Source organism: Phyllostomus discolor, chromosome 3 (genome assembly GCF_004126475.2).
Source record: "Phyllostomus discolor isolate MPI-MPIP mPhyDis1 chromosome 3, mPhyDis1.pri.v3, whole genome shotgun sequence".
Classification (NCBI taxonomy): domain Eukaryota; kingdom Metazoa; phylum Chordata; class Mammalia; order Chiroptera; family Phyllostomidae; genus Phyllostomus; species Phyllostomus discolor.
The window spans coordinates 207,712,305-207,725,444 of NC_040905.2; the positions used below are offsets into that span (position 1 = coordinate 207,712,305).

At 54.6% G+C, this 13,140-nt stretch overlaps 1 protein-coding gene across 1 annotated transcript in view; it reads left to right on the forward strand.

The window, feature by feature from the left end:
* The first annotated feature begins 2,722 nt into the window (after positions 1–2,722).
* Positions 2,723–13,140, forward strand: part of MVB12B (multivesicular body subunit 12B) — a 169,157-nt gene continuing 158,739 nt past the window's right edge. Inside the window, exon 1 of the mRNA XM_036022238.1 lies at positions 2,723–2,887. Within this exon, the coding sequence (XP_035878131.1) occupies positions 2,738–2,887 (150 nt within the window). The 5' untranslated portion in view covers positions 2,723–2,737. The remainder of the gene's footprint in view (positions 2,888–13,140) is intronic.

A 13,140-nucleotide genomic window follows, 5' to 3' on the forward strand; every position in this document is an offset into this window, starting at 1 on the left:
TTAGCATCCAGAATATATAAAGAATTCTAACAAATCAATAAGAAAAAGACAAATGGCCCAATAGAACACTCAGCAAATAATAAAATCTGTCGATTTATGGAAAAGGAAATTCAAATGGCCAATAAACTTGAGGAATGTTCGGTTTCACTAGTAATCAAAGAAATAAAACATTAAACCACCCTGCACCGCATGTCACTCATCAGGTTGGGACACACACAAAATTAAAGTTTGATGTGAAGCGTTAGTGCGGGTGCGTGGAGAGAGGGACTCCCGCACACTGCTGGTGACAGTGCCGGTTGGCACGGCCGCTTCAGAGGACAACAGTTCCACTCTCTGCATCTCCCCTAGAGAAAGTGTGGGCGCGTGTGCCTTGGGGGACGTGTGTAAAATGGGGAAAGCGTAAACGCCCGTGAGTAGGGGGTCAGCTGCACACACCGTGACGCAGCCAGGCCGTGTAGCGCCGTGCAGCTGTGTGAGGGAGTAGGTGCACCCGTGACACAGCGTGAAGAAATACCGCTGTGCGAATAGAATCAGTGGCGAAAATACATAGAGCAAGACACTTTTATGAATAGGCACAGAGAAACAGAAACGTGCTCAATTATTTCAAAAATTGTAGAGATACAAATGTGTAAGAGATATTAGGGTGGTTCCGAGGGGAGGGAGAGTAGCCGCCTGTGAGAGGGCGGGGAAGGGCCAGCTGCGGCGGGGCAGGTAGTGGTGCTGGACAAAGGGGAGAGCGGAAAGGGGTCCAGAGGACGTGGCTTTATTATTGTTTCTGCATGTTTGTTTTTTTACAGAAGAAAGGAGAAGGCATTTAGGGACTGCTTGCATGATTAGAAGTGAATTATTTATAAAGAGGAAAACAGGCTGTCTGGCTTAGGAGTCCCCTCCCCGCTGACAAACCTTGGGGACCGGGGAGCACACACATCACCACCTCGGGGGGTGGGGGGGGCAACCATGCTTCAGGGCAAGGAGGGCAGAACCGGGCACTAGCACAAGCGTCCAGCTCTCCCTTCCACCACCGGCGTCTCAGCGCCTTCACAGGAGACTCTGTTCCTCTGCTGTGTCATGGCTCAGTGTGCATGGGGTGGGCGGGGGGCTCCGCTCCAGGGAGTCACGCAGGGGCCTGGACCCCTCCCGTGCCGTGGTCCTGTCATCTCGTGGTTTCCTGCTCTGCCTTCGGCTGGTGAGTGGGAGACACAAGAGAGCCGGGAGGATTCCTCAGGGGATTTTTGGGGGCTGGGCTGGGAAGCAGCCATACCTGACCTGCTGCTAGGCACAGCTTCATCCCAGGGCCCCGCCTAACTGCGAGGGAGGCTGGGACGGGTAGCCTGGCTATGTGCTCGGGAAGGGAACGGGCTCCGTGCTGATGTGGCCGTCGCTGCCTCTCTCACAGCTCTGGCGTCTCCAGCCCCTATTCACACAGCTGTTTGGGGACACCCCTTGGCCCCCTTCTCTCGGCACCTGCCCCACCTCCCCGCACTGTGCCATTTCCGACAAGGTGCCCTCCTTCGGTCAGCGTGTGAGGGGTTCCCGACTTTGACCCTCCTCTGAATTTGCACCCACCCTCCATTCTCCCCTTCCTGTGCCTTGGGCCTGGAGAGCGGAGGAGTCCCGCCCCACACCCCATGTCCCAATAAATGCCCCCCCCCCCAACTTTTAGTCTCCAGGGCACTGTTTTTTTTTTTTTTCCAGGAGGAAAATGTACTTGGTTCCTTAGGGCTAAGGAGTACAGATTTCACCCAGAAGCAACGGGAAGCTCTGGTTCTGAGATTCTGAGCAGGGTGCCTGATGGAATCCCTGGTGACTCCACATTTCAGGCAGGTGGGCAGGGTGGGCTCGAGGAGGAGAAGGTGAGGCGGGCTCCTGCCGTGGTCCCCGTGAGACCTGTGCCCAGGCGGCGGCAGGGACGCAGCGTGGGAGGGAGTGCCCGGAGTGGGCGTGGCCGGTCTTACGGAGGCAGGCTGCAGGACGTGGGGCGTGCAGCTCCCGGGTTTCAGACGGACAGCGACCCCAAGCACTGAGGTGGGGAACGGGTTTGAGGCAGGAGGCGGGTGAGTAACTCCAGGCCCGAGGAGTCTGTGGACATTCAGACAGAAACTTCCCGCAGAGAGCTGGGCGAGCGCATCTGGAACTCAGAAGCAAGGTCTGGGCTGCAGGGCGAGATTTGGGGATTAGGGGTGGCACCGGACGTGATTGGATCCCAGGCGAGTCTGTGTCGGGAGGAGACGCAGTCTCTCAGCTCCCCTCAAAACAGGCACGGAACGTGTCCTGGTGACTCCAGCATGCTGGAACTAGGTCAGACAAAAGGATGGGCTTCCAGACACCGAGCAATCCCGGTCCCAGGGCCCAGAGCCAGGCCACGTCCGGGAAGCACCTGGCAGCAGAGGGAGTCCTGGGAGGGCCCCGGGCATTCTGAGAAGGAGCAGCCAGGTCTAAGGGAGAAGACGCCGTGAGCCCAGGCCGTCGTGGGTGCAGGAATGTGGCCAGGGCAGGCGGGGCTGGTGTCACAGGCAGGCGACTGTGCCGTCACACTCACGCTCCAGAGGGCCGTGAGCTTGCTTGAGCGCTTTGCTGTTGTCATTTTAAAATTCTTAATAGTTTTATCTTAAGTTGAGACGTAATTGACATATACCATTATGTTAGTTCCAGGTGTACAGCATGATTCCGTATTTGTATAAGTAATTCTATGTTTGAACTTGTGTTTTGCAGGTTGAGGTCAGTGGGTCGATGAAGCATGCACACGAGCGGAGGAGACACGCACGCTGTGCCAGCCCACTGTCCCTTGCCTGCCCGCTGGCGTGCTGTGTCTGCCACGCCCCCTGAGCACGGAATTCCAGGGGACCCCGGTGCCCGGGAACCCAGTGAGTCTCAAAGCAATTGGACAGTAAGTGTGTTATTTCTACAGCTCAGTGGGGTGCCCACAGCCCCAAGAGGCCACACTTGCCCGTCAAATAAGAATTTGCTTGGAACTTAGAAGATAATGGTGTTCCGAGACACCCGAGCTACCAAGCAACCCTATCATCTCCTTTCTTTTTTTTTTTAAGATTTTATTTATTTATTTTTAGAGAGGGAAGGGAGGGGGAGAGAGAGAGAGCGAGAGAAACATCAATGTGTGGTTGCTGGGAGCCGTGGCCTGCAACCCAGGCATGTGCCCTGACTGGGAATCGAACCTGCGATGCTTTGGTTCGCAGCCCGCGCTCAATCCACTGGGCTACGCCAGCCAAGGCCCATCTCCTTTCTTGTTCACGTTACTTCCTGGTGGTGGCCAACCACTCCAGGTTGAAGACCATGACACAGGAGGAAAGAAAACACCGAGGCGGCCGTAGTTCCTCTCCCTCGCGGCCCTCGCTCGCTCATCAGTAAGCCACAGGTAGCAGTGGTCGGAGAGGGCCGCATATATCAGGGAGTGAAATAAACGCAGCTGAGTTAGTTTTATGCAGCCTTCCCGCTGTTCCGAAATACCTGTCTGCGAGCTACGAAATATGTGTGTTTTGGGCGAGTCTGCGTATGAGTTCAATGCTCTTATATTTGCATTTAAAACTGGCATTGCAAAATAGTAAAATTCATGCCAGTAACTTAAAATTGTATTATTTCTTACTTAGTGTGGCATTAAATAGCAAATAAAAAGTATTATGATAAGCTGGGAAGGAAACCACTGAAGAAAGGAAAAACTTTATATTATAGTGTTTTTTTATTGCACGTTTTCCCTGCTTTTCGAACAGGGGACCTGTGTGCTCATTTCGCACTGGGTCCTGCAAATTATGTTGCTGGTGCTGAGTGCAGGGTTTTGCTCAAGGCAATTCTGTGCCCTGGGGAAGGCGTCTTGGCTCATTTCCTTCTTGACCAAGCATTTGACCTCTTCTGGAACTTGGCCCTGTCTCTGATCCTGTCGGCAGATTGCTCCGTGGCTCAGAGCTGAGCCCGAGCCAGGCTGCCCTGATTCAAGTGTCAGCTGTGCTTTTGCTGGCTGTGTGATCTCGGGCAAATTACTTGACCTCTCTGGGCCCTGGTTTTGCTGTCTCTTGAATGGGGATTTTGATAACGGTACCTACCTCGAAGGGTTGTTGAGAACGTCAGGTGAATCAGTGCCTCCGAAGCCTTGGGGGCCGCCCTTATTGTAACCTAAAATTGAGACTGCACATGTGTGAGCCGTTACCATGACAGCATTTCCCTCAGTTTCACTGTCCAGTCAAGGGAATCCCTGGGTGCCTTCTGCTCTCGCCGGAAGAGTGGACACAACTCAGTGGCTGTGTGGAGGCAGGGGCCATGGGGGAGGGGGAGTGGGGTACACCGGCAGGCCCCGGGCTTCGGGTCTATGTGTGGGGGTGCTGCTTGGGGGCTCTGTGTGAGGCTGCGAAGGAGGCGGTGGGTTGTGTCCCTCGGTCTCCGGGTCTCTATGAGTCCGCCAGGGCTGCCACACACACCGCCACAGGCTGGTGGCTGAAGCGGCGGAAGTGTGTCGTCCCACGGGTCTGGGGGCTACAAGTCTGCAGGGTGGGTTCCTTCTGAGGCCGCTGCCCCTGGCACGTAGACGGCCGTCTTCTCTGGGTCCTCACAGGGCCATCCCGCCGGGCGTGTGCCTGTGTCCCAGTCTCTCCTTGTAAGGACTCCACTCGTATTGCATCAGGGCCCACCCACATACCCACATGCCCGTCATTTCCCCTTTGAAGGCCCTGTTTCCAAATACAGTGTCATTCTGAAGCCCTGGGGGGTTAGGACGTCAACCTGTGGGTTTTGGGGGACACAGTTCAGCCCAGTGCCCTTGAGTGCATGGCAGTTCTGTGGGTCCCTGTGACCACGTGATCGTACACCCGTGTTTCTGTGTCTGTGTTCTTCTGAGGGTCTGACCTTTGGGGACTTGGCCCTTGTGAGTGACGCCAGGGCCCCTGGGTCTCGGCGCGCCTGTGTTCAAGAGACCGTGGCAGGGTTCCGTGTCCACCTCACTGGGCTGGGTCGATCTGTCACCCAGGATGTCACAGGTCTGGGAGTCGGGGGATCTGCTCACCTCTGGTCTCTGTGCAGGTGGGTCCTCGTGTGCACATGCCGTGTCTGTGTGTGCGCGTGTGTGTGTGCGTGTGTGTGTGTGCGCGCGCGCGAGCGTAAATCTGAAATCCGCCCAGGCGTGCGGCTGGAAGGCAGGATTTGAAAGCAGAGGGGAAGGGTCGTGTGGATCTGAGATTTGAACGCAGACAGCGTGTTTACGAAAGCGGGGGAACAGCGGGTTAAACATACGTTGGCGACGGCGGTGAGGACAGCGGCTGAGGCCGGGCTGGCTCCAGTCTGAATTCCGAGGCTCGTCGTCGGTGTCTTTAAACCTGTCACAAAACCAGATACAGACGCAAAACAATGAGGCTGAGCGGAGCCCGCGGTGGGGGCGGGGAGAGGAGGGCCTGGGAAGTGGCCTCACCCTGAGAGCCGCTGTGTCCCCGCCCCATCGGAGCATCCGAGGGGTCACTGCGACACCGAACCTCCTCTCACCCCCCACCCACTTCCGTCCGGCTGACACAAGTCTGCACCCTGAACCCTGGAGCCGTGGGGTGGGCGTGACCCTCAGGCGCTCAGCTCCCAGGATGGCTCTGTGTTTTACGTGGATTTTCTTTATTCTTCCCTACAAGCCTGCAAGGTCATTATCATCTCCGGCTAAGGGTTGAGAAAATTGAGACCCAGACAGACACGGGGCCTTCCTTGGTCAATGCTCTAGCAGCTGGGATTTGAACTGAGGCCGCCTAACTGCTCTCGGGATTCTTGGGATCGTGTTTGGTTAAAAAAAAAAAACAAACAAAACAGAATGAATGAATAACAGAACAAATGAAATGAAAAAATATTCCTTGTGCTCAGAGGTAGTTCAACCCTAGTGAAACCCCGAAGGGCAGCAGCTAACCCTACCTCTCCCCACCTCACACCTGTTGGTCCTGTAACAAATGGGGTTGATTCCCTGGATCTGATCTTTTTGGAAAATCAGCGTCATTCGAGAGACAGTAAGTAGACTGGTGGCTTCTAATCCGGGGAGCAGACTTTCCCTTGGGAAACAAACAGGAAAGGGATGGTCGGGACAACAAATTCCTTGGTCTCTCCCGCCCCTCCCCCATCACACTGACTCTAAGCGCTGGCTCAGCTGTGGACCCGGGTTTGAATGTCCGCTCTGCCCCACACGAGCTTGTCCATTCTTCTTACACTCTTCGCTTTCTGCTTCATCATCCCTCCTTTTATTTCATTGAACAGATGGAAACACACGGCTCTTTCAGGCCGTTCTTTTATCTCCAGGTCTTGGGGTACAAATGGCCCCTTGCATGAACCTGTTTCCTTAGTGCTTTGTCATTGCTGTCCCCAAACTTGCACTGAGCAGCACTGGTTTCCCCTGGTGGGGTGGGGGGGAGGCCACGAGCCCTGGGTTGCGTCTACAGAGCAGTTTGAAGCCTGTGTCTGCTGGGGGTCCCATCGGCAGTCTCGGATCCCAGATGAGGTTGTGTGTGCATCCCCCAGGATCAGTCCCCACCACTTGAGGTTTTCCCTGGAGCACTTTTTGCTGGGTACAGTCCCGGACTCTTGTTTTCCACCCGCGGGCCCAGGCGGATGGCAAGTCTTTGGCCTCTTTTGCAGACAAGTGGGCAGAAGTCCCGCCCCCCCATGAGTTTGATCAGTAGAATCTCTGTCTTTGCTCATTTGTAAGTATGACGCTTTCTGACTGCCACGACGTGTCTTCTTGGACCCATCATAACTGGAAGTGTCTTTGTGACTGGCCCCTTCTTCCCCTTCCATTTCCATTGTTTGCATTCTCTGTTCTCCAACCCCTGACATTCGAGGGGCCACTGCTCCCCCGGCCCAGGGAGCCCCTCAGCCTCAGATCCTGGTCACCTTACCAGTGCGAGTCCCCTCTTTGTCTGGTTCCTGGGACATCCGCTTTCTTGGCTTTGAATGCTGCTATGCATTTACACTTTGGGGTTATATTTTATCTAGTATTTTGATGTGTATAGTGTAGGAGATGGGGTTTCCCATATTGGCTTAACATAGCACATTAACTAGAAATTTCTGGCATGATTACCTATTATAGACTTTTTGAGCAAGACGCTTAAACTTCTCTGAACCTCGGTTTCTTCACCTATAAGTAAGCAGGTCCTTTAATAGGAACATCTACAGAATAAGTTGTTGTATAAGGGTTGTGTGAGACAGGTGTGCGAGGAGTTTAGCGTATATGGAGCCTAGAACACGGCAGGTGACCAATAAATGCTAGGTGTTGTCATTTCTGGTCCTGCTTGGCATATAAGATCTGGGGTGCAGGGAGATTGAGGAGCTTGCCTGAAGTCACACGGCTGATCAGAGGAATGAACCAAACCCCAGACAGTTGAGCCTTCCTAGCTGAAGAGCCAGATATGTGAGCGAAGAGGTCTTTGGAGTGACCCAGGCCCCAGACCCCATCTCAGTGCCCTCACGGGACACCCCAAGTGAGGACTGTCCAGCAGAACCCACCCAACCCCCAGACTCATGAGCAGAGTCAACGACTGCTCTATCGGAAGCCACCGTCGGGGACCCAGCAGGTAACAGGAGCCCCCGTCCCATTGCTTCCGACACAGTACCCCTCTGGGCAGCCGGAGGGGGCCGTGCCGAGCCATCTGTTCATTCACCCACTTGGCCACCAGACACGTGTCCTTGGAGCCCCGCTCGTGCCCCAGGGTCTTCGCTGGGCACTGGAGATTCCGTGTCCACCAGACGGGCAAGATGGGCAACAAACAGACCATTAAAGAAAGAAGGGAAATACCAGGTTGTGATAAGTGCCGGGATGAAAATGAAACGTGATGAGACAGAGGGAAAATGCAGGCCTCCCAGCCTAGGTGATGGAGGGAGGCTCCTTGGAGGCAGCTAGTTGAGATGAGTGTCCAGAGCGAGGAAGGCGTGGCAGCAGAGCACTGCAGGCAGAGGGAACTGCTGGAGGAAGCGCCCTCTGGGGGTGGGGGGGGGCGGGGGGAGCGTGGTGTGTTGGGCGTCCTTCCGTGGCCGGTGTGCCTGGGGCAGAGTGAACATGGGAGCCAGGGACAGGGCGGGAACGCCAAGGGGTAGGCAGGGCACGACTGGTAGGGCTTTGTAGGCCAAGGAAAAGATTTCGGATCTTTCTCTGAAGGCCCTGGGAAGGCGCTGGTGGGTATGTTAGCAAGGGTGTTTGCCAGTCAGAATGGGACAGACCGTGCCGCAGTAACAAATAAGCACTCGAATCCCGGTGCCTTTCCACAGTAGTTTATTTCTCTCTGTGTCACAGTCTACTGAGTGTCTGGAGCATTCCGTCTAAATAACAACCCAGGAAGTTGCCTGCCTCCATCTGGTGCCGCCATCATCTTGTAGCTTCAAGGTCACCCTGATGTCCTCTCCCTGAGGGACAGGTAGAAGGAGGAAAGGGAGATGGGGAAGGCACACCTGTTACTTTTTCCACCTTAGCCTGGAAGTGATACAAATCACTCTACTCACATTCCATTGGCCAGAGCTAGTCACATGGTCAAGCTAACCACAGGGGCGGCTGGGAAAGTAATGAGCATGCCCATACATTGGTGAGCCCCCAGCAGTCTCCACCACCAATAGGAATAGAATCTGCTTTATATTTCAAGCTGGCGTTCTGGTTACTGTGTGAAAAATGTGAATCATGCATGACAGCAGTGGGAGTCCTGGCTTTGGACGAGGCTGTGAAATTGTAACCCAACTCTTCCCTTTTGAATCTTCACTTGTGGCTTTAATGCTATGCAAATTTTACCTCTTGGAAAAAAGACACACACCGAGTGTTATATCCTGGAGCCATGCTCAGGTCAAAGCTAGAGTCCAGAGTTTAGAACCGAATGTTTTATCAGGGAGGCGCTGATTCCCAGACTTTGGGGATTGTGGATGGGTAAATTCCAGAAATAGTTGGGAAACTCACAAAGAGCGATTTTGTCTCAGAAGTCCACACTGTCATCATCTTTTCATAACATAAAGGAAATCTTAATATTTAAAGCTGGAAGGAAATCAGAGCATAATGAAGAACATTCCTTTCACAGAAAAGACGGTTGTCAGCTTTACACAGACACACACACGTGCAAACACCAAGCACATGCGTGCACACGTTAGCCGGGCATACGCAGGAGCTATACTTTGGTTGGCTTCCTGAACTCGCCCATGAGCCTCTTTGATCATCATTAACTAGGTGAGTCTGTGGCGTGACCCGCCATGGACCTGTCTTGGGAGTTGCCTGTGTGAGAAGCCGCTTGAAGCAAATGACCACTTTTCATTCCAAGAACAACCCCGAAACTCTCCATTTGGGAGGCACATTTGAAATCACGGCTTGTCTTCTTTTACTGTGATATGTTAATGCTCACAGCATGTCCCTCTCCATGGGTAGCCACACAGGCCTCCTGTTGTAATAGCTGCTTACCTGTTGGAGGTGTCTCTCCCGTCAGCACCCCTGAAGTGGATTTTGTGCTCTCCGGGTAGCTTCCATTCGAAGCCGGTGCATTCCAGGCATTCCGCACACATTCAGTGTGTCCAGCCATTCCCCTGTGATGTGGTATCAGGCAGATGGAATTGCAGTTCTGCTTGTATATGCCACATTGTCCTTGTTTTTTCTCATTTGCCTAGTTGCATTTTTTTGTTTTGCTGACAAGCATGGGTCCATGAACTGGGTCCTTGAAGGCTACAGGACTGGATGAAGCATAGCAGCCAAGGTCCAGAGCCACACACGGAGGTTTCGGAGCCATGGTGCCTCTGAGCCAAGGGCAGCCAGACTGGCAAGTTCGGACGTCTGGGGTGAATGCAGAGGGGCAGGCACTGCCTTGGTGGTTGGTGACAGACTTGTGAGGGGCCGACAGGGTGAGCTGGGGGGCACCTAGAGAACTCCGGTCAGGACCTGCAGGAGCTGCAGGAGCACAGTCAGGACCGGCAGGAGCTGGCCGGACCCTGCCTTCTTTTACATCTTACGTCACCGGTCCCCTCCCGTCACACTGACCTCCCTGTCATCTCCGCACAAGACCTCCTTCTATTTTTGTGGTGTCCTTGCTTGCCTGGGCAGCTCCTTCCTGTGCCCCGACCCCACCACTCCTGCCTGGCCAACTTACACACGTCCTCCGGTGGAACGTGCTCTGCCTCCTCCACAGATCAAAACAACGCGGCGCTCCGTAGAAGCCCCGCCTTCACGGTCCTGAGCCTTGAGGCTGACATGGTAGATACGATGCGTAGAGAAAAAGGGGAGGCAGAGATGGGGGGTCCAGGCGTTTGGCTGAGCAACGGAAAGAACGTGTTTCCAGCGGGTGAGCTGGAAAGACTGAGGGGGGAGGGGCTTGGGGGGCATGCTCGGGAGCTGAGCGCCAGACGCGTTACACTGGAGATGCCACTAGACAGTCAAGGGCACGTCAGGTAGGCTATTGGCTGTGCCCGTTGGAGTCTAGGGACAATCTGGGCTAGAGACATACACCTGGGAGTCCTCAGTGTGTGGCTGGTATTTAAAACTGATTTTTTTTTGGATGAGATTCTGTGTGGATGTGGCTCCCAAAGACCCTCACTCTGGGTCACCATAAGCATCCGTCCAGCTGGCCCTGCCCGCCACTTCACCGCACTTGTTTCCCTGCCGGCCAGCTACCCTCCTCGCATTTTGCACAGCGTCCCTCCCGTGCCTGCTGTCCACTGCTCCTCACTCTTCAAGGGCCCGCATGTCCCATCCTTTTGCTCTGTAGCTGCTTCCTGGAAGAGTGGGGTTTTCTCTTCTCCCCCCACACGACAGCAGTTGCCTCTGTGTGTGAGTACCCCCCTGAGCGGATCACTTCACGCCTTATGCAATACCTGTGCCATTCATAAATATTTTGAAAATTACCCATGTGTTTTTTATCCCCCGCAGTTCTTCTAGCACATCACCCTGAGCTGCTTGCCTCTTTAAGGCTTCCTCCTGAGCTTAGCACCTCGGGGCAGCGATGATGTGAAGCAGAACCGAAACACGAACAACCAGCGAAAACAAAGGGCGAACTGCTCAGCTTCCCGTTTTCAGATTTCACTGTTAAACATCCACGGACATCGAGGGAATAAGGACACCAGACTCGGATTGGGAGGAAACCCGGCTGAGGACAGGGCCTGCTCGCACATGGAGGCGGTGAGTAGATGCGGTCTCCCCTGCATCCCAGTTTATTGGGTCCGGGGGAGACCTGGCCATTGCTTGGCCTGTCAGACTCTCTCCCCCTGAAGCTGGGGCGCAGGGATGCTTGTCAGTGTCTGCAGATCCCTGGCACTGGCGTGATATTGACAGGGCTGGGAGCACCCTGGGGGCTGCCAGGTTAGGTTGTGGAGGGGAGGAGGAGCAGGGTAAGGGGTCTGTTAGAAAGGCAGAGGAAACAGGCAGACACACGGGGAGCAGGAGCAGCAGGAGGGCATGTGGCCCTGGAAAAGCTCTGGAATTTTCCCTGCCTCGTGACGCTCCGGTGAGAAGCCTGTTTCTTCCACGAATTCCTTGGTGCTCACCCTGGTTTGAGCGTGTTTCTGGTCTGATGACCGAGTGATTGTGGCCAGCAACATCGGAATCCCCTCCAGACTGAGAGCACCCTGAGGGAAAACGGACTCTGCTCATCTCTCTCCACCCAGGAGCCTGGCCAGGGTCCCAGCGAGCAGCTGAAGGGGCATTGTTAGCTGTTTACCGTCATGGCTCGCCCATCGGGAGGTTCTCCCTGACTGTGGAAATCGTGATGAGAATTTTGCATAGCAAAGTTACAAGCTGTCACTTTGGAGTTGACATCTCCATTTAGTCGCCTAAATCTCCAGGGCGACTCGGGAAGCCCCGATTTCATAACTGTAGTATGTGGGGGTCACCCTCCGCTTCACAGGACGATGTCAGTCGTGAGTGAACTGATCTCTGCAGGCGGGTTCTAGCCCGGGCCTGGCGTGGAGGAAGTGCCTTGGGCAAGGGAGTTATCATGATTTTTAACAACTGCCGTGGGGAACTGACGTCAGTCACTCCAGGAAACGTCTGTCGAGTACCCACTGCTGTCCTGCAGTCGAGACTCGTTGGGGTGCCTGCCCGCATGGAGCTCACAGTCAGAAGGAGAGGAGGTGGCTCATGCAGAGCCCATGAACTCAGGCAACAATGTGGTGGAAGGCTGGGGTGCGGGGGGGGTGCCTGGGTGGAGGGGGACACAGTGGGGGGCCGTGGGGGACATCTGTAGAGTAGTTGTCGATGATACAAGAAAAAAGAAAGAAAAAGAAGCCACTTTTCTTCGATGCCTTCTTTTTTTAAAAAAATCATTTTTTATGTTTTAATTTCAGCTGACACACGGTATTCCATTAGTTTCAGGTGCACAACCCAGTGATTAGACATTACATGACTTTACTAAGCGATCCCCTGTGGATCCTGCACACGTCTGACACCACACACGGTTATCACAGTGTCGTGGGCTGCTGCCCGTGCTGTCCCTTACCTCCCCAGGACCTCTCCGTGACTGCCAGTGTGCACCTCCTCACCCCTTCGCCTTCACACCCACCCTCCCGCCCCCCCTCGTCTGGCATGCCCTCACACCGTTCTCTGCATCTACAAGTCTGTTTCCGTTTCTGCTTGTTCATTTATTTGTTTTCAGATTCCCACATGCAAGTGAAGTCGTTTGGCGTTGTCTTCCTCTGTCTGACTTATGTCACTCAGCACAGTGCCCTCGAGGTCCGTCCGTGTGGTTGCCGATGGCGAGGTGTTCATGCTTTTCATGGCTGAGTCTTAGTCCCTCGTATACACACGCCTCTTCTTCACCCACTCGTCTGCTGATGGACAGGGGGTTGCCTCCATATCTCGGCCACTCTCCGTAAAGCCGCAGTGGCCGTGTGGGCGTGCGTCTCCCGGTGCCTCCTCCCTGCCGGCCTCTCCAGGTCGCGCTCCTCTGGATGAGGGAGGGGATGGAAAGAATTACAATCTGGGTCCGTCATTACGTGGCGTCTCCTTGTCAGGAAGGCAGTTCTGCACGTGGTTATGGTTTTATTAGTTTCAGCAGCGCCGTTTGTGGTCGTTCTGTGTTTGCTTTCCACATCCTTTCAGCCAGACGCTCGTGGGAAGAGCCAGCCCGCACTTACACACCTGCCCCACGAGCGCGATAATCCCACCTGCCTGCCTCCTGCTCCGGCCGGCGTCTGGGTTCGGTCTGAGAGCACAGGTCGGTCGGG